General features: G+C 37.0%; 1 protein-coding gene across 10 annotated transcripts in view; it reads right to left on the bottom strand.

The window, feature by feature from the left end:
• Positions 1-687: 687 nt before the first annotated feature.
• The window catches only part of Rapgef2 (Rap guanine nucleotide exchange factor 2), a 252,152-nt gene continuing 233,480 nt past the window's right edge, over positions 688-19,359 (bottom strand). For 5 of the 10 annotated variants that reach the window (XM_077803436.1, XM_077803437.1, XM_077803441.1 and 2 more), the window contains 12 exons: positions 17,937-18,320; positions 16,536-16,747; positions 16,324-16,447; positions 15,707-15,730; positions 14,457-14,680; positions 12,691-12,897; positions 10,338-10,490; positions 9,483-9,605; positions 8,023-8,248; positions 6,986-7,545; positions 4,122-4,427; positions 688-2,740 (listed from right to left, as the gene is read on the bottom strand). In XM_077803436.1, coding sequence (XP_077659562.1) covers positions 2,715-2,740; positions 4,122-4,427; positions 6,986-7,545; positions 8,023-8,248; positions 9,483-9,605; positions 10,338-10,490; positions 12,691-12,897; positions 14,457-14,680; positions 15,707-15,730; positions 16,324-16,447; positions 16,536-16,747; positions 17,937-18,320 — 2,569 coding nt within the window. In that variant the 3' untranslated portion in view covers positions 688-2,714. The remainder of the gene's footprint in view (positions 2,741-4,121; positions 4,428-6,985; positions 7,546-8,022; positions 8,249-9,482; positions 9,606-10,337; positions 10,491-12,690; positions 12,898-14,456; positions 14,681-15,706; positions 15,731-16,323; positions 16,448-16,535; positions 16,748-17,936; positions 18,321-19,359) is intronic. The other 5 variants (XM_077803438.1, XM_077803439.1, XM_026395959.2 and 2 more) reach the window with 4 other exon arrangements.

The following is a 19,359-nucleotide window of genomic DNA, read 5'->3' as shown; positions in this document are numbered from 1 at the left end:
CTTGCCTGAGGTTAAGAAATGAGTCCTTGATCTCAAAATATATTTAAGCAGGCTGCTGCTTAACTGATTTTTCCATTCCAAATATGTGTCCTTTTGATAGATTGAAATATTATCCAGATTCACCATTAGAACTCACAGAGGGCAGGAGATGTAGCTCAGTGGTACAGCACTTATCTAGCATGCGTGAGGCTGTACCTCCCCAGCATCACAGAAAACAAACCCTCATAGACAAAATATATTCTATTTAGAAGTTCACAATCAATAGCTAAATTGTACTCTTAGTGATCATGAACCTGAAAAATAATTTTCTGTTCTCTGAGGTCCTACTTCTCAGTACATATACTGGGAATCAAAATATTTTTGTCCCATACAGATTTTTGGGGGAAGATTGAGAAAAGACAATGTTTAATGCAAATATATTTTGATATCTTCATTTTTTACTGAGCCTTAAGAAGCAGTGCCAAATCTGAAGATGCATATGTTGGTGTTAATAACATTAATGATATTAATTTCTTTGAATCAACAGAAAGCTTCCTTAAAAGAAATAGGCTATCAGACAGTTTATACCAAGCAAGAAGTTAAGCCTCTTATGCCTCTGGATTTCAAGCTCTGGTAGTGAGACTGAAGATTTGTTATTTCAGAAATAAAAAGCATGCACAATTCATTAAGAATATTCACAAGGCTTTATGTTATATTTATTTATTTTCCAGCTTGTACAAACTGGATGTAGAAGCATAAACATAGTACATTTCTACCATCTTCAACAAAAATATAACCAATATGTACAATTATTGTATTAAAAATACAAAAGGGATACAGACTCCACCAATGTCTTTCTAAAAGACATACAGGTACAAGTAGTATCAAAAAGTTATGAGGAAATCACCAGTTAATTGTACATTCTGCACTTGACATCACAGAGCGAACTGAGATTAGCAGTCCTATGTTCTACAATTACTTAATGTTTAGATAACATTTGTGCAACTTGTGGTAGAGCTAGATTTCTGTCTTTCTATATGCACATGAGGTCCATAGCCTATATAATAAAACCGGCAAATAATGCATATTACATGTAAAATTACAAATGCATAAATTGACAATGTGATATATAAGCAAGTAGACAAATGCCATGATACAGAAGAGAATTATTAAATAAAGCACTGACATTGTTTGATACAGTGAAAAAACACTGCAATTCGACTTTTAAAATTTGAAGCTATTTACGTTTATCTACTGATCAATATGATCAGCTGAATTTAATGGAAAAAAAAAAAAATCCAAGACCAGCAGTTCCTCACATTTGAGTACTACTCGGATTGGCAGCCTTCACTTTTCCGGAGTCTGTGCAAAAACAACACAAAAATAGAGTGGAAGGGTCATTTTCAGTCATTATAGGGTTAATAGCAGCTGTGAGCAGATGGTTGCTACACTTAGACTTCTCTCTACGCAGCATCCATAAAGCCACTTACAGGTTAGTCTCTGGTGACTAACCCACCTTGCAAAGGCTGGCATATCTAACCAGACTTTTGATCTTTTATTATGTTTAAAGACTTATTTATTCCCTAATGCCAATTTGATAAAGGGAGGCTGTCTTGAAAGAGCAGTATTAACAGCTGGCATTAGCTCCAACACCCCAAGCTGCTTTCACTGCAATGCTATCCAGTTATAAATGTTTCTTTTAAAAAATAAAAACACAAATATCCTAAATCTCTAAATTAACAAAATCCCAAAATATAACTTAAAAAAATGGGGTTTGCCATCCATTTCAATGGAGCAGGACACACCCTCAGATGACACTGCCCTGCCTCCATAAGGCTCACACAGGACACAACGAGTCCTATTTCCCTCCCCTGGCCATGTGCAAACAGTTTTACAAAAGACCCCCACCCACTGGGGAAGGAGTGGATGAGGTGCCTTGGTATTTAAGTAATTGGCTAACATTTCATACTTCCAGGATAGGGCACTTTGAGGGTGAGGCCAGAAGGACATGGGAAGACAGGGTCACAAACCAGGTCTTCTCTTCCCTTCTTGTGTGGCCAACACCCTGTCCGGCATATTTGGTTTTTTTGTTTTTGTTTTGGAAACCCAGGCTGGCAACCCTACTTATGGTTCAAAATAATACTGTAATCATTAAATGGATATAACATTTAATCTCTAAACACAATCTTTAAATTCATTAAAAAAAAAAAAAAACATTGTAAACAAGTGGACAAGCACTGTACTCAGAGGATTTCACTGTTTTTCTTTGTCTTCCTTGGTGGGTTAAAGGCCCCAAGTAGTTCATTGGCTAGCTGTTCTCATTATCCCAACGAGACCAAGTGCTAGACTGGATTGAAATCTAAAAGGAAGATTTAAAAAAATCCTTCCAGGCATTGAGAAGTGCAGCCAGAGAGAATCATCTTGTTGTGATGATCTTGGAATTTGGAATGGATACTGTATGATGTGGCAGGCAGCAACAGTGGGAGCTTGAAGATTGCTGCACTGTGCATTTCAAGCAACAAAGTCTGAAAAGTGCCAGGGCAATTTCTTCACAGTATTTCACATGCAAAGGGGAAAGGAAGAAGGGGAGAAGAAGCCCCATGCTGCTTTTAAGGCAGGGAAGGAGGCAAACTGGTCCACCATCCTCAGGATGTGAGTTCCATGGCCCCAGTGCTGGGGGCGTCTTCTTGTGCTCTCCTTTAGGTGGTCACTCAGGATCCACGACAGCCTGTGCCTCAAACAGCAGACACTTGTTCATCTTCTACAAACAAGGCAGGGAAGAAAACAACAAATCAATGAGCAAGCAAGTAATTTCCTATGCTGTAGAGAATACATCACTGATGTACTAATAAAAACAAATCGTACATATGTATACATATTCAGCTCATCAAAAACCTTTGTCTGTTTTTTAGGCAATTAACAATTTTAAAAGCTTAAAAATTGATATATAATGCATATGTTCATACACACACACCCACAAATATACTAACAATACATATACTGTTATGTTTATTAGATGCAAAATTATGAGTAATAAATTCATTTAGGAAAGTTATAAAAACATAATGTGCCGTGTTTGTTTTATTTTAAATACTTTTTTAGTTGTCAATGGACCTTTATTGCATTTATTTTATATATGATGCTGAGAATCAAACCCAGTGCATCACACATGGTAGGCAAGTGCTCTACCACTGAGCTACCAGACTGTGTTGTTTAATAATACACAGTCATGGCTGGGTTGTGGCTCAGCGGTAGAGCGCTCGACCCCAGCATCACATAAAAATAAATAAACAAAATAAAGGTATTGTGTCCATTTACAACTAAAAAAACAAAAAATTCAAAAAAATTATACACAGTCACATACATTAAGAAGTCTATAAAAAGATGTTAATAGTGGTCATCTTCAAGTGGCAGATTATGAATAGTGTTCATTTATTGTATTTCACGTTTTTTCTATAATGATTGCATAATAAAACAGGTTAAACTGGAAACAAAACGATAAAGAGAAGGTGGGAGAATATGATTTCCCTCCTGTACTCGATCCAAGAGAGGCAGGTAGGTTTTTAAATTTGTAAAAAGAAGTCCAAAGAGAGAAGTATGTCTTTCATCTCCAAGTGTAGCCAACTCATTGAAAGTCCAAATGTGACATTTTCCACAGAAAACTTGAACCATCCTTGTTTTATAGTTCAAAATGTTCCTTTAAATTCTCACAGTATAAACTTGTGAGATGTTTAATTTTTAACCTTAAAATAGAGCCACAGAAGTACTTTCATTTTACTAAGAATTAGGAAAGAAATGCAGGTTGGGGTATTTTAGTGGTTGCCTCACATGCTGGAAGCTCTGGGTTCCACCCCCAGTTCCACAGAAAACAAAAACCAACAAAAAAAATCTAGTAAAGATATCCAGTCACCTGCACGCTTTATTACAAGTGACCCCCTGTAATCTTAGAAAAAATGCAGAGAGAACCCAGAAACATCTCACATGAAGAAAGCCCTCCAAAGCTTTAACCCTAAACCTGGATTCTTCCTTGTGTGGCCTCTGCAGGGACACAGCTGAGGACAGGTCAGAGCACCAGTCCCCCTGGAGCCTCACAGGAGCCCAAGTTCCCCTTTCTTGCAAAGGTTTTAAGAAGACGCATGTACCATCCTCCTCGGCGGAGAAGCCCTGAGACTGGCGAGGGGCGAGGCGTGGGTCGGACTCGCTGGGCTTATGCCACTGAGGTTTGCTCACAGGCCTGCTGCTGGTCGGGGGCCCAGGTGGCTGCTGTCCTGGCGAGGGCCCACAAGCGTCCGAGGACCGGGCAACCATCCGAGACCTCTGAAGTGCCACGTTGTAGTCCGGAGGTTTCCTGGCTGGGTGGGAATGCCCTTCTGGGAAGTCAGTGATGGGGATTCCAATGTAGCCGGGTGGGGTTGGGGGTGGCTCTCGATACCTGCCCTCCTTTCGTGCTGCAGCAGAAACAATGTACCAGCTGTTAAGAATTTTGTGGAAGACTACTTCACACTACAAATGTTTATAAAACATGAAAATAATTATTATTAAAACACCATATACAGTGTTGCAGCAAATGTGTTCTGGTTTGACCAGCCAGGTGTGAGGCTGGCCAGGAAACGGATGTTAACTAAAGCAAATATCCACCGCAGTTACCTCTGTGTGGTCAGTGAAGCTACTAGCAATCTAAATATGTTTAAGCACAAACAGACCACTTAAAGAAAATATTGTAAGGCTGGGGCTGTAGCTCACTGTTAGGGGCACCTTCTGAGCCTGTGTGGTCCTGGGTTTAATCCTCAGCACTATAAAAAACAAACAACAACAAAAACCTGCTTGTGCCTATAAAATAGTAAGAAGTGTTAACTAGGTGAACACCTAACCCTTGGATTTATTGCTCAGATTAAAGCAAAGCAAGAACATAAAAGGTACATAGTATTATGACTGGAAAATGTTTGTACTTGGTGAAAATTACCTTTCTTTCTCTCTCTCCCTGCCCCAGAGACAAACTAGTCTATTCCGTTTTTGGTTTGCTTTTATCAACCTGAGAGTCAATTCCATGTTACTTTCAAGTCTCTAGGCTTCACTGGAAAACAGTGAATTAAAATAAAGTTGAAAAAGTAGTATAGAAAGAGGGATGCCAATTTTGAAACTAAAACTATGAGGTATTTATTTTTCTGCAAATCTTTTTATTAGTTAATGTCTATGACCTACAACATGAAATCTATAAAAGCAAGTAAAACTAAAGTTTTATTGAACTTTCTAGACTCAACTGTTTAGGAACTAAAAATCATACTTCCTTTCTTTTCAATAAAAATTCTGAGAATGAATTTATCAACAGAAAACACTTGACAAAGATCAACCTAAGAATATGTTTAACTCTTGTTACAGTTTAAATCTGTAATGTTCTCTAACGACTCATGGGTTGAAGGTTTGGTCTCTAGGTGATGGCATTACTGGAAACTTTAGCACACGGGGTCTCACTGGAGGAAGTAGGTCACTGAGGCATGTCCTTGAAGGGAATATTTTGTCCCCAGTCCCTTTCTCTCACATTTTTTGCTTCCTGGATGCCAAGAAATGAGCAGTTTTGCTTTGTCACACCTTCCCCATCTGCCTTACCACAGCCCCCCATATAATTAAGTGACCATGGACTGAAACTTACACTGTGAGCCAAAATAAATCTTTTCTCTTTTAAATTGATTTTCTCAAGTATTTTGTTGCAGTGATAGAAAGCTATAACTACTGTTATCTCCTTATTTATCTTAGAGGGTTATTAAATTTGACCTCCACTCACAACTATTTGTAAGGCAAAATAGTTACAATGTTCCTACTAATGAAAGTGATGCCCATAATGCCCATATTCCAGATCACTTTGCATCAGAAGGAGCAGCAGCATCTTTCTGTTACTTATGAATATTCTATCTAGGCACTGTTCTGAGTACTTTTCATAGATTTTCTTTCATCCACACACTAACTCTATTAAGCAGAGATTACTAAACTCATTTTATAGATGAGGAAACAAACAGGCAGAGCTTCTTTGTCCAGTATCAGAGAGCTAGTACAAAGTAGCAAAACACGGATTCCAACCCTTTCTGCCCGAGTTCAATGCCTGAATCCTTAGTCTTTTACATGATAAGCAATTTCTGCCTTGCTCTAGTGTGCAGAATTCATTGAGCACAGAAACAGTGTGACAACATAACAAAAATCAATGAAAGGACATTTTGCCATGCTGGGGACTGAACCCAGGGCCTCACACATGCTAGGCAATTTTGTCTACTACTGAGCAACACATGAGCCCCTTTTAAGTTTTAATTTCAGACAGGGTCTTCCCAAGTGCTCAGGTTATCTCAAACTTGCAATCTTCCTGTCTCAGTCTCCTGAGTAGCTAATGTCAAAGGTGTGTACCACACCATGCTTGGCTAATGAAAAGGTTTTATTATGCAAAGGATAAAGTTCTAAATATATTTTAAGGGTCAACATTTAAAAGATTTTCAATTAAAAAAAATCCCTTCCCTGTGAAAAATAGGCATCTATTCTGATAATTTTCCAGCTAAAAGAAAAAAATTTAGGTAATATCCATAATGACAGTAGACTGATACTAGGAGCTCAAATTTACTGAATGTTTTACTATATGCAGCTGGGCTCTTAACCACACCATTCATATAAAAATCATGAATTCAGTGCTAATTTGGAAGCCCTGTAAAGCAAACAAAATGAACCACAAACATAGCAGGGTATGGTGGTGCACACCTATAATCCCAGTGGCTTGGGAGGCTGAGACAGGAGGATCATGAGGTCAAAGCCAGCCTTAGCAACTTAGTGAGACCCTGTCTCTAAATTAAAAAAATTAAAAAAAAAAAAAGGTGGCGGTCTGGGAATGGCCCAGTGGTTAAACACCATGGGGTTCAATAAAAAAAAAAAAAAAAAAAATACAACCCACAAAATACTTTTGACTTTTGAAATAATCAGATTACAGCCATGATCCATATGTGCCAAGACTCCCAGTTTTTAAACTTACCTATGACCCCCTTTGCAGTACTGGGTGTCACAGCTATGTGGGCAGGCACGGGCACAGGTTTGGTTTCTTCTGTGGTTGCAGATGTTATGCTAGTGCTTTCAGCCTCTATGGAAACATCCTTCCCACCTCTTCGCTTTATTGTTCCTGTGTCACCCTCTGAGTCTTCTCCCCAGTAACCTGTGGAAGATGCCCAGCTTGCCCGGGATTGGGCCTGTTCAAGACTCTCTCTACTTTGATTCTGCCTGTTATACTTTGCACTATGATCAGAAAACATCATTTGGTCCATATGGCTACTTGAGGCCCATAAACCTGCAGGATCCCCTGAATAATCAAAGTGGGTGTGGCCAAACGGAAGGGTTTCCCAACTTCTCTGGTGCTGGATGGTCTGTATATTATCATGTGAACCACTTGAGCACGACGTCCAGCTTCCCCTACCACTGTCAGCAGCATCGAGGGAAGCACGATCCCCCTGGTCTTGGGAAAGCTCCTCTGTGCTTGGAGAAGAAATTACTGTAGCTGTGGCATATAAGCCTCGGCTCTCAGACATTGGCACATATGATCTAAATGGACAAAACAGATGAAAAGGAAAACAGTGAATGATTTCAATATCTTTTTTTCCCTAGAAGGATAGCTTTCTCTCATCTCAGAAAGAGGCCGAAAATACCACTGAACTGCATTATAGTGGACAGTTCTGCCATGTCCAGTTTTCTTACCTTTGTCATTACTATAAAATAAGTGCAAAGAGAAAAAGAACAATGACTTGCTAGAGAAGAACATTTTCCCTGCAAGGTTAAGGATGGTTCAACACCATCTGGATACTTAAGGAAGGCAGCTTATACCAAGGAAGTGGTATACAGCCAAACATCACCCTCCGCCTCCCACACAAAGCCACAGTGTTCATGCAATAAAGAAGCAGCTTAACTAAAAAGCAATAGGCTCAACAAAAAGAAGATGGTACTTAACAGTCCACAAAGGATTCATTCTTAAAAGAGACATGAAAGAAGGGATGTGAAAGAATGCTAAGGAAAGCCATCTACCCTAAGCTGTATTGATCTGGTTCAATCATGGTCCGCCGTTCTGTCCTGCCCACACCTAGGTTTGTTTCCACAATGCTGACAGAATGCCTCTGGCGCCTCTCATCATGGAGCGAGACTGGCACCGAGTCAAAAGAAGAATTGCTGACAATACTGGATCGTGAAGAGATTTCACTGTGGCCAGAATCTGAAAAATTATCCACAGTACCACTGGGAGCCAAAGTATAACCTGCACGAGAAACAAAACCACATTAGTTAGACACTCTAGGTTTACAACATAAGACTGAAGTCCATCAAATAGAAGCAAAAAAAAAAAAAAAAAAAAAAAAAAATAATGCATGGATATCACCACTGATTGACCAAGTGACTAAAAGATTAAAGTAAATTTTTACTGATGGGGCTCATCTAATCAAAGGTTAGAGAGGGACACACACACACACACACACACACACACACGTACACACACACACAATTATAGAAGCTCAGAAAAGATGCAGGAACTATGGCACTATTTGACTATTCTTAATGAATTATACTACCATTAAACTACAAAAGGAAACTGGGCTGCAGATATAACTCAGTGATAGAGCACTTGCCCAGCATATACCCAAGACCAGGATTTGTATCCCAGTACTGGGAAACAACAACAACTACAACTGATTTTTTTCCCCCAACTGTAAAATCAGTAATCTTGTTTTCAACTTTTAGAGTATAAGTACAGCAGAGAAAATTCAACTGAAAATAGTCTTCAAAAAGAATAAGAAATAAGATCTAAAGAATATCTCTTTGGATTTTTGCCATTCAGTTTTTCAACATTAATAATGTATCAGCTGAATCACATGAAAAGTCAATTGTTTAGGATGTAATGTGTACTTTTCTTCAGACCATCACTGTAAAATGCCTCAACAGATGTCCATTTGTTATCCCAAAAGCACCCTTAACTCTAGTTGTTACTAAAAATATTTCTGAAAGTCACAAAGGAAGAAGCTTGTCTTGATATTTTTAATGGAAAAGAAAAAAACAAATCTCAGTACTTATTTTTATCTTTTCTATATATACATGACTAGGGATCTCACATTAGTTTGAAAAATATATATATATGTATGTATGTATATATATCTCTAGAGCACTTAAATGCTCCCAACTGAAGTATGTTTCCATCCATTTAGTAAATTGGTACTTCCTGATTTATTTTTTAAAGGTTACACAGGTCTTGAAAAGATTGAACATGTTCATATATGAAATATCTTTTTATAAACACACACTACAAATTCTGATAAACAAGATTTAAATCTTCCCTGAAAAGTCTGCTCAAAAAAATAAAAACAAAAACCAAAAAACTCTGTCCAGAAAAATCATCACTTAGATTGAGCACCTGACACTTGGAGGAATTTTCTCATTTTCTTCAACTAATGAGACGATTCCTCTCTTTCCCACCCCATTTTTGGTTCTAAAAACCCCACCTATCCCATAGGTCCGTGGTGCATTGTTATTCTTGTTACTGTTCTCACTTCCAAGAGAAGAGGAGGAACTGGTTAAGTCCAACTGCCCGGAGCCAAAAGATCTCAGCTGATTGCCACTGCCACCTAACAATAGGATGAGAAAAGAATTTAGATATATCCATTTCACAAGGGCCCTAGAACTGACACCCACACCAAATGCACAGAAGCCTGAAATGTCTACAAAGAAAAGCAGTTATTTGTTGAGTCAGTAAAATATTATAATTAATTAACCTTTTAGATCTTAGCTTTTTACTACTGACTGACACCCACCCTCCCTTTCAATTAAAGGGAAGAGAAGGAAGGAACCTAGAGAGTTATGTGGAAGAAAATTATCATCTATTTTAATATAAGAAAGTATCCATATAAGGAGAAGATTTTGATTGCCTAAAAGGTAGTCTCTTTAAAAAGCAGCAACAAAAAAGGTAATCAAGACCCATATTAACACAATGAAAAAAATAAATCAGGAACATATAAGATTTTTTATGCTTTCCAAGAGCACTTCTCTGTATTAAATTTTATGTAATCAAATTTAGTCTTATGGAATTTTAATGTAAAAGAATTCTTTCCACACTTGGCCAAATAAAAAATTTTAGAAATAGTTCCAAATAGTTATAAATTTAATTCTATTTATTATAAGAATAATATTAAAAAGAAATACCAATATTTTTCCCAATTTATACACTGAGGGAAAAAAATCCAGTGAACATCATGAGGAATCATTTAAAATGAATAATATAATATTAAAAATTCCAGAATTTATTATAACTGAAAAGTATAGAGTTTGATAAAAGAAAAGAGCAAGTTGTATACTTCTACCTTTTCTTGGAGAACTTTGTGGAGAAGTGGGAGGAGAAGATAGCTGTGAAGATGCATTTGATATTGTATCGTCAGCTGGCTTCTTGTGACGTTCCAAACTCCCTTCTTCAGATAGGGAAAGAATTTTCTTTAAAGCTTGTGGAGAGTTGATACCTATAAAAAAATAATTTAGATATGCATTTTCAAGACTGAAAATAAACACTAATGACTAAAAAGCATTTTTGTGTTAAGATTTACTATTACAGTAAGATTCAACTTACTTATGATCTAACTTTTCTTTGCATCACTACTCATGGTATAAACAGATCACCAAGAGCATGAGATACTTGGAGTTTTGTTTTTGACCAATAGCTTCTAAACTATTAAAAAGAGATTATTTTTGATATTTTACTTTATATTTTAAACCTTAAAGTAGTCATCATTCATATTCAACAATGAAGAAAAGACAATCTGAAAACATCTGAATTTAGGATGAAAGCGGCACAGCCAATTTCAACTCCAGTTATTTCAAAGTTTAGGATGGAAACATCTGGTATTGTTTGAAATGTTAGCTCTGGAGAAGTGGGAATGATGGGAGAAAAGTAAAGGGCCAAGGGTTAAGAGGAACTGTCTAAAATAGTGAATGAAAGGAATTCTATGCCCTTACTACTCAAATAAAGCACATGAAAGAGGAGCAGGAGACACTTCATGAAAGCATTGTGTCACAGAGACCACGAAAAGATTTCAGAAGAAGGGAGTGAACCAGTGCAGGATCTAGTAGTATGAGGATGTAAAGTGGGTCCCTCCACAAAAATAAGAAATAAGAAAGTCAAATTTTACTTTGAAATTATTTCGGGGCTGGGATTGTGGCTCAGAGGTAGAGTGCTTGCCTAGCAAGTGCAAGGCCCCGGGTTCGATCCTCAGCACCACATAAAAATAAAATAAAGATACTGTGTCCAACTACGACTAAAAAAATAAATTATTTCATTAATTAGAATGGGGAAAAATCTTTAAGTTACTATTTTATATAATGTCACTTAAATAGGTTACACTAAATACATAAGATGACATGTAATATTTCAAGCACATTTTTTAAGTTCATAAATAAATTCAAATGGACCTAAAGTATTTTGAGATATCTCTTTGGAAATGGGAGAGAGCTTTTATGCAGGCACACCTACATTATATTGAATATGGCTAACAGGCTATTTTTTAGCTAAAAGAAAGACTGATGATCCAAACAAAAAGTTCGGCACAGAAGAGGACATAGAAGTCATCCCGCAGGGGACTTAGGAATACATGTTTGTTGAGAGCAAAAGCAATAAAGAAACATGTAATTTGATTTGTTTGTGATAGGGAGAATAAAACAAATAATTGAAAGGGGACAGATGACAGATGTCAAGTGTCCTTTTCTCACATTCCTCCAAAACTTAACACACATTTGCTGATCAAGAGGAACGGGTAAGGATAGAGTCCGTGAGAGTTCCACCACATTACTTCTGTCCAACTCAGAGTGCAGGAACTTCATTACTGCCATCTAATTTTATCTAAACAAACACATTACTATCCATTTACTTTTAAAAAAGTCTTCATTTTTATTAACATTGTTTCCTTCTACATACATATAGAAAAAAGAACCAATACATTTTATAAAGTTACTTTGTTTTACATTTATATAAAGGTACTAAGCCAGTAGATGAGTTACTTTTGATAGGAAAGATGAAAAATGATTTTGCTCTTTAACATTCAGGCATTAGATGTATTCTCACTGCTCCCAAGTTACAGAATCAGTGATTCAATAAATAAGAATTCGCCTTCATGCCTAGCATGCCAAAGTCCCAGGGTTCCATCCCCAGTAACCCCCCAAAAAAAGAAAAAAAATCACCTCCAGACAAATGACAAAGCTTAAAATATTCTGATTAAATTTCTGCAATTCATTGATCAGAAGGCAAAACTAGTTTAAAAGTCATAATATGAACAAAACCACTTCAGTGCTGGAAAAAAATAAGTTAGTAAATGCATAACTTGTTCATTTTATTCCCTTACCTTGCATGACAAATGTGATTAAATAAGACACTACGTATACAAACAGTCCTTCTTACTGTCAAAAGTAAAGCTTAACTTACTGAATATTTATGTTTGATTAGGAGATAATTATCACAGAGAAACTCAAATATGACAGACAAGTTAGTCAAGATAGACATCTCTTTTCCTAATCTGGAAAGCATGGCAATGAATAGCACCAAATAAGAAAATGAAGTTGGGATGAACCCAACTACTACGTATAACTATAAAGTGCTAATTTAAAAAAAATTATAATAAACCTCATGTTTGAGGAAAGGGAGGGGGAGAAAAACTGAGTTTTATCACTTACCAAAAGGTGGGAGATCCTTCACAGGCACCTTCTTCCGTGACGGATAAAGGGCCACAGCAGGAACCTGCAGTCCTTGGTTGGCCTTATGTGGTGGCTGCTGTGGCTGCGCCGGTGGCTGGGGTTGTGCTTTCTGCTGTGACCCTGCTCTTGGAGCCACTGGGGAGGTCTCGGATTTGACAGGCTTTTTGTCACCAGGATTCTTAGGCACTGGTAATTGTTTGATTTGAAAATTGTACAAAGAATGGAAACTGTTAGTAGCTATGTAGAACTACAAGAGTATTTTCTGAAGTTAGAACACTAAAATATCCATCTTTAGTAATCTCAAAGATGCTTACGCTATCAAAACACCAAATTAAAAATAAAAATAGAAATGCGGATATTGTGTTTTATATATGGGATAAAGGCTACAACAGGCAAATCATCAGGAATTATTTTTTTAAATGACATCCAAAACTTTTTGACACATCTGAGCTAAGTTTTAATTTAATAAATGCTATTAACTGTAACATATTTACTTTCAAATTTTGCTATGGAGAATGATCTATGTAAACAAATAATAATCCATAGTGCCTACGTATTATATCAAGTGTATAATTCCATGGTAGACAGAAGGCAAACCAGTTTAACAGGACAACGAAATTTTGTGCATATAATCTTAATATCTAAAACAATCCAATGACATGTGCTTCCCCTGTTTGACATGTTCAGAAGCTAAAGATGAGAAAACTCAAAGTGACTCTTCCAAGGTTATATTATTGCTAAGAGGAATAAGCAAGATTTGAAGTCAGACCACTCTGCCTTCAGAGGAAAAGCTCTTCATCATGACATAAAGTGCCTAATAGTGTCCTGGGTAAATCTAATTATGTGAATCTTCTAAAATCATCTATTTTAACATTAAAATTCTGTAGATTATCTTTCAAACCTGTCCATAGAAGGCTCCAAAGTGTCCTAAATGAAAAATGCCTTTGTTTTATAAATACAGATACAGATAAAAACAGAACCAGCCCATGTCTAGCCTAGCCAGATTTCAATTTTTATTTGTTTTTGTGCAGTGATGGGGACTGAGCCCAAGAACTTATACCTGCTAGGCAAGTACTCTACCACTCAACTACATTCTTAGCTCCTTTTTTTTTATTTTTAAGAGATGGATCTTGCTTTGTTGTCCAGGTTGGCCTAGAACTCCTGGGCTCATGATCCTCTCGCCTAGGCCTCCTGAGTAGCTGGGACTAACTACAGACATACTCTATTATCAAGACTGGCTCATAGTCAGGACAGGTTTTTAAAATGCTGAGGACCTACATACACCTCAGGCTAAGTTATGGCTCACTGTGTAGTAGAATTATTGCTTCAAATGACAGCTAAATTTGTGGCTGAGAAATGTCCGGGCTGTGGATATAAAAGGCACAGTGCAACATCCAGTTTGGTGCTCCTCTGACTTGACAAGCCCCAACCCCTCAGGTTGCCCACTGCTAAGAAAACAAGGAATGCAAATTGGAGCTGCATCGGCCCTTGTGTCCCTTAAATGAGTACTGGCTATGATGGAATGAAACCAGAGCAAACTAGAATAAGTCCACAGTATTGTCTTCCATGTAGTAACTCAAGTGGACACAAAGGCCTCATCAAGCACAGGGGAAAGGCTAGTGCACCCGAGGACTGGCAGCTTCTTTGTCTGCACTAGGCCTTATCTTGTCACCACCCATGTCACTGCACAGGAGACAAACCCGCATTACAGTCAGAGTCTGTAACCATTTCCAGAAAAAACTCACATGTGTTAGTTGCTGGCTCACACTGCAGAGATAATGTCTGAAGACTCTCCTCATCCATCTCCAGCTCCAGATTGGACAGGTACTGCTTCACTTTTCGAGCCATCTGTGCATCTTCGTAAAGCTTTTTGGCATTGAGAAAGGAACTACGGCGTACCCGCTTTTTATGACCACCTGTCTGAGCAACATCTAGCACTGTTGCATTTGTACTACCCTGGCTGAGAGACCTGAAAGATGAAAAGGTACATATGCAACTCACTCTAGCATAGGGTTATTTTATCAACTGGAAACTGCCAAAAACTATATACATATTCTACATTTGAAAGGTCACATGCCTCATTCCAGTAAGTAGACAGTTAAATGGAATATAGAATCATACAGATTTATAAATGTTTTTAGTTAAAAAGAATTACACACAATATATACATAAATATATGTGTTTGGCATTTGTTCTGATTCAACTAGGAAATTCTACTTTTCTCCTCTACAGAGCATTCACATTCTTTCATAGAAGCCAGCAAACAATTATATATGAAAGCTCATGCAAGATTTCACAGCTACAATCATTGACTTACACTATTTTTACTTCTCCTAAAAAGGGTGTTTTATAGAGATTCAAACAAAATTAGCCACACTGTTCACAATTGTTTTCTTATTTCTTGGGTTGAATGTGGTAAGTGTTTATAGTAATATGGTCAATCTGTTAATACAACAATCATGCAAATGTAAACATCTACGTATGGAAACTATTTAGCACATGAATTGTTAAAAATTATTTTTTAAAAAGATTGGTTTATATAGAATGAAAACAGTAGTTAGTTGAGCAGTAAAAACTTTGGTTTTAACACCAGGGGGCACATTTTATATTATGCATATGTACTAAAGTATCTGTGCAATAGTATTTAAATTGCACAATTTTTCTTCCTAATATCCTTCTTCCCCTCCCACTTCTTTGGGCTTTCCTTATTTCAAGAAACAAATTATATTAAAACTCTGAGAGCTCAGAAGTATGTCTGGCCCATAGTTCCACAAAACAATCATCAATCATTTCACAGCTCTCAAGGATCATGACTTCAAAAGCATAAGCCCCAGAAGATTAAACTTGAAGTAAGTTTGCCATCTGAAATTCTGCTAGAGCAAGAGGGTTAAGAAAAAAAAAAAATGCAAAGCATCAGAAAATACAGCAGGTAGGAAAATAATGCAATGAGCTGAGCAAGAACTGTGTGGGGGTATGCAAGTTCTCCACCACTTACCCCAAACTCCGCCATTTCTTCTTCCTGTAAGTGAGAGCCATGGAGATTGAAGCATGGGTGTAGAAAGAGACAGAGAGATCACAAGCTCAGAAAGAAAGGACTAGACTTCTGGATAAGCAGTTCTAGAAGCCCACAAATGTTAAACTGCATATCATCTCACACGCACCACTTTACTAGACACATTTCTCTGGTTCAAAAGACAAATACAGTTACATTTTTTTATTCTAGAAGACTGACTTCTTTTGCCTTCTAATCATTTTTGACTAAGCTGACATCTAAATCTAGTATGTGGGATACTGATACAATCCTGTTTAGGATATTTACATATTTTAGTACATGCTACCCATTATAAGTTCTAACTGTACAAGTCATTGTTCTAAAAAATAGGAAATAAATATCTGTGATTAATGTTAAGTTAAAAATATCCACAAAGGACAAACTTTTTATTAATAGTCAAAAGTTCACTTGTTGCCGAATGGAAGTTTGACGGTGATACTTGGTACACCCTAATATAATTTCTGCAATACTGCAAATATAAATATACAAAATTTCTTCATTCACTGGGAAGCTTTAAACCTCTCTAGTCCCACATGTGCCACTGGAGGTGACTCACTCACCGAGTCCTGAACATGAGAGCCGGGTCCATGTTAACTGAAGCCATTCGGCCAACATGTCGGATTTCTTTTGCAATCATCCTTAGCTTCTCAAAGTTGACCAGCCCATCTACTTTTGAATCATTTCCTGTAAGTGGCAAAAGAGAAAAAAGAAATCACATGGCATTTATTCTACTTCTACAAGTAAAGACAGAACTCCTCTACCTTGTATTTACCTTCATGAAGGAATGTGAGATCCTTCTTTATAACAGGGAATAGAGGGATTATGGGAGGTTGCAGGTTTTGACTATTGAGGACGTTGCGGTATTTCGCCATGTTTCTAGAAGGGTCAAATAGGTCTTGGAGATCCTGAAATAGCTTTTCATATTTATTGGGAAGTTTTTCCCAGGTAGCTCGAAGTCTTGCCACTGGTGCCAGGTTTAGGCCACTGAGAGGGGAAAAAAGAAAAGTGGGATACAATTAAATGATCTCTTCTGAAGTGAAGGAAGGAAAATGATGCACTGCATATTTACTGACAAATAAACCTGCATGTATGCTTTACATGTATAGCAATTTATAGAAGGATGAATAGGAAACTTGGGTAATAAGAATGACAGATAAAAGCAGAGTCAGGGCCAAGACAATGGATTTTATTCTTTCCTTTATACTCTCCTGATATGCTTATAATCTGCTAGAGTTTCGATTCTACATTTCCCCCAAAGGCCTATAGGTTAAAGGGTTGGTCCCTACTCCATTAGCACTACTGGAAAGTTTTAGAGGGAGTCTTTAAGAGGCAGGGATTAATGAGAGGTCTTAGGTCACAGAGGTGTATCCTAAAAAGGTGCTGGTGGGACCATGAATTCTTTCTTTTCCTCTTTTTCATGTCCTAACCATGACTTGAACAGCTTTGCTCTACTACATGCTATTGCCTCATCACAGGCTAAAAAGCGATAGAGGCAAATGACCACCGCCTGAAACTTCCAACCTATGAGCCAAAACAAACCTTTCCTCTTCATAAGTAGGTATTCATCTTAGCTATTTTGTTATAGTAATGAAAGCTGACTAACATACCATCAGCAAAACCACTAGAATAAAAGCATTGTTGCTTTTTCCTCCAAATATAGCAGTGTTTGGCACATAGCAAGCATTTTATAAAACAGAGCAGGAAAATATTCTATAGTAAGAAAATAAACCAAAAGACACAGTAGTCATGAGAGCATGATCAAACTTCCAGGCAGAAAAAAATGACTAATTTTATAGTCACATTTAACATCAAAATAACTAATTCTTTTCATTTGCACTTTCTTCCAGGTTCAATCAAAACAATTAAAAGGGAAGAAAATAAACATTTATTGAGCTTTTGCTTTATGATGCCCAATGGAATTTCACATACACTGTATCATTTAATCTTGATAATTCTTTGGGGTATTGTTATCTTAAAAAGAATTGTTCATTATGAGTCAATGACAGTCTAGCATAGGTTTGATTACCAGCATGGTATTTAAAAAAAAAAAAAAAGAAAGAAAAGTGAGTCATTTATAAAATACCACATTTTATATAATTATATGGTATCCCTGGACGAGATTGTTTCTAATCTGTAACATGCACTGAATCTTAAGACAGATATGCCCTCTTACCTGATGATTGCAAACATTGAGTTAAAATTCTTGCATTCCCTACAGTGCAATGCTATCTTGATGAAATGCTTAATGATCTTCATCCTCTTCAGCTGGTTTGTCTCTCGAAGAATTTCAGATGCCACCCAAAATGTTTCCTGGTTAATGACTTCTTCAAATTTCTTCAGGTTGTGACAGCTGGTTTTTGACTTAAGTTTAAATAAATCATCTATATATTCAGTAGGTTCAATGTTGCGGAAGAGTTCGAAATTCCGCATGGAGAGCTGTGTGGCAACTTCCACAGTACTGAGCTGAAGGAGGGAAATTTGACTCTCTCGCAACAACTCCTGAGCATCCTCATCTGAACAAAGTGTTTCTGTTTCCATGTTGTTTTTCAGATAATACCTGTGAAAGCAGAAGTGTGTCAGACGTAGTCAAGCCTAAGCAGAAGTCTCATGACATCCGTAAAAGAACAAAGCTACTTTTTAGGGAAAGCTTGAGAGAATACAGAATTGAATTAAGGAAGAATTCTTTTGAACCAAGATGGACAGTGCAGTTGCTGCATCAACTGCCAGATCACAGAACCCAGTGTTCAGAAATGGAAAGGAAGGAATCCCATGGGATTTCATTTGTACTGACTTTAATTCTTTTTCACTATTCCTTTCCTGCTTTCTAAATCATTCTACCCTTTTGGTTATAGATGACAGAAAATAGCTTTTCAAAAAAAATTTTTTTTTTTCATTTTAAATAAGGGTACAGGCTCTACAGGTGGAAGCAAGAAAGATCAGACCCAAGGCTTCACTCCATTTTCCCGGAGTGAAAAGAGAATCTGACGATTGATGGATCCAAATTAAATCAGTTCAAGTTTTACTTATTTTATTAAAATTCCTAAGAAACCTAAAAGCTATTTCACTCAAGTGATATTATGACTAGAAAAATCCTAAAACAGACTTTAATTTTTAAATATATGAATTTTCATGAAAACCCTATAGGTAAATGGGACAGGTGATATCCCTATTAGAATAGGAAACAGAGTCATCTATAGATTAATGACTTGTCAATGTCAGTGCAGGGACAAGAACTCAGAGCTAGTGCATCTCCTTTTAAGCAACTTGTTGAAAACAGCATTTAGGTTTTGCTGTTTGCTATTTCCTTCCTCCCTCCAGTTTTCCTTCCTTTCCTCTTTTTAGGGTGGGCAGATGCTCTCTCTAAATAAAATTATAAAAATAAAGAAAAAGTGGAGGTCCCATTAAGCTGGTCTTTTGCATATTTCACAAAACATCTATAGCAGAAAAATGTATCTTGGGCTTTTGACATGCTCTCCATTTTGACTACTCACGAAGCCCATATATAATTTTCTTGAATAATGAATGTGGATCATGAACTTGCAGCTCCCTGGAGATGTGAACAACTCCATCATGATTATAGATATATCAATGTACAT

The sequence above is a fragment of the Urocitellus parryii genome, chromosome 10, assembly GCF_045843805.1.
Source record: "Urocitellus parryii isolate mUroPar1 chromosome 10, mUroPar1.hap1, whole genome shotgun sequence".
NCBI classification, from domain to species: domain Eukaryota; kingdom Metazoa; phylum Chordata; class Mammalia; order Rodentia; family Sciuridae; genus Urocitellus; species Urocitellus parryii.
Note: the sequence above shows the minus strand (reverse complement) of the source record. Positions and strands in the feature narration are given on the sequence as shown.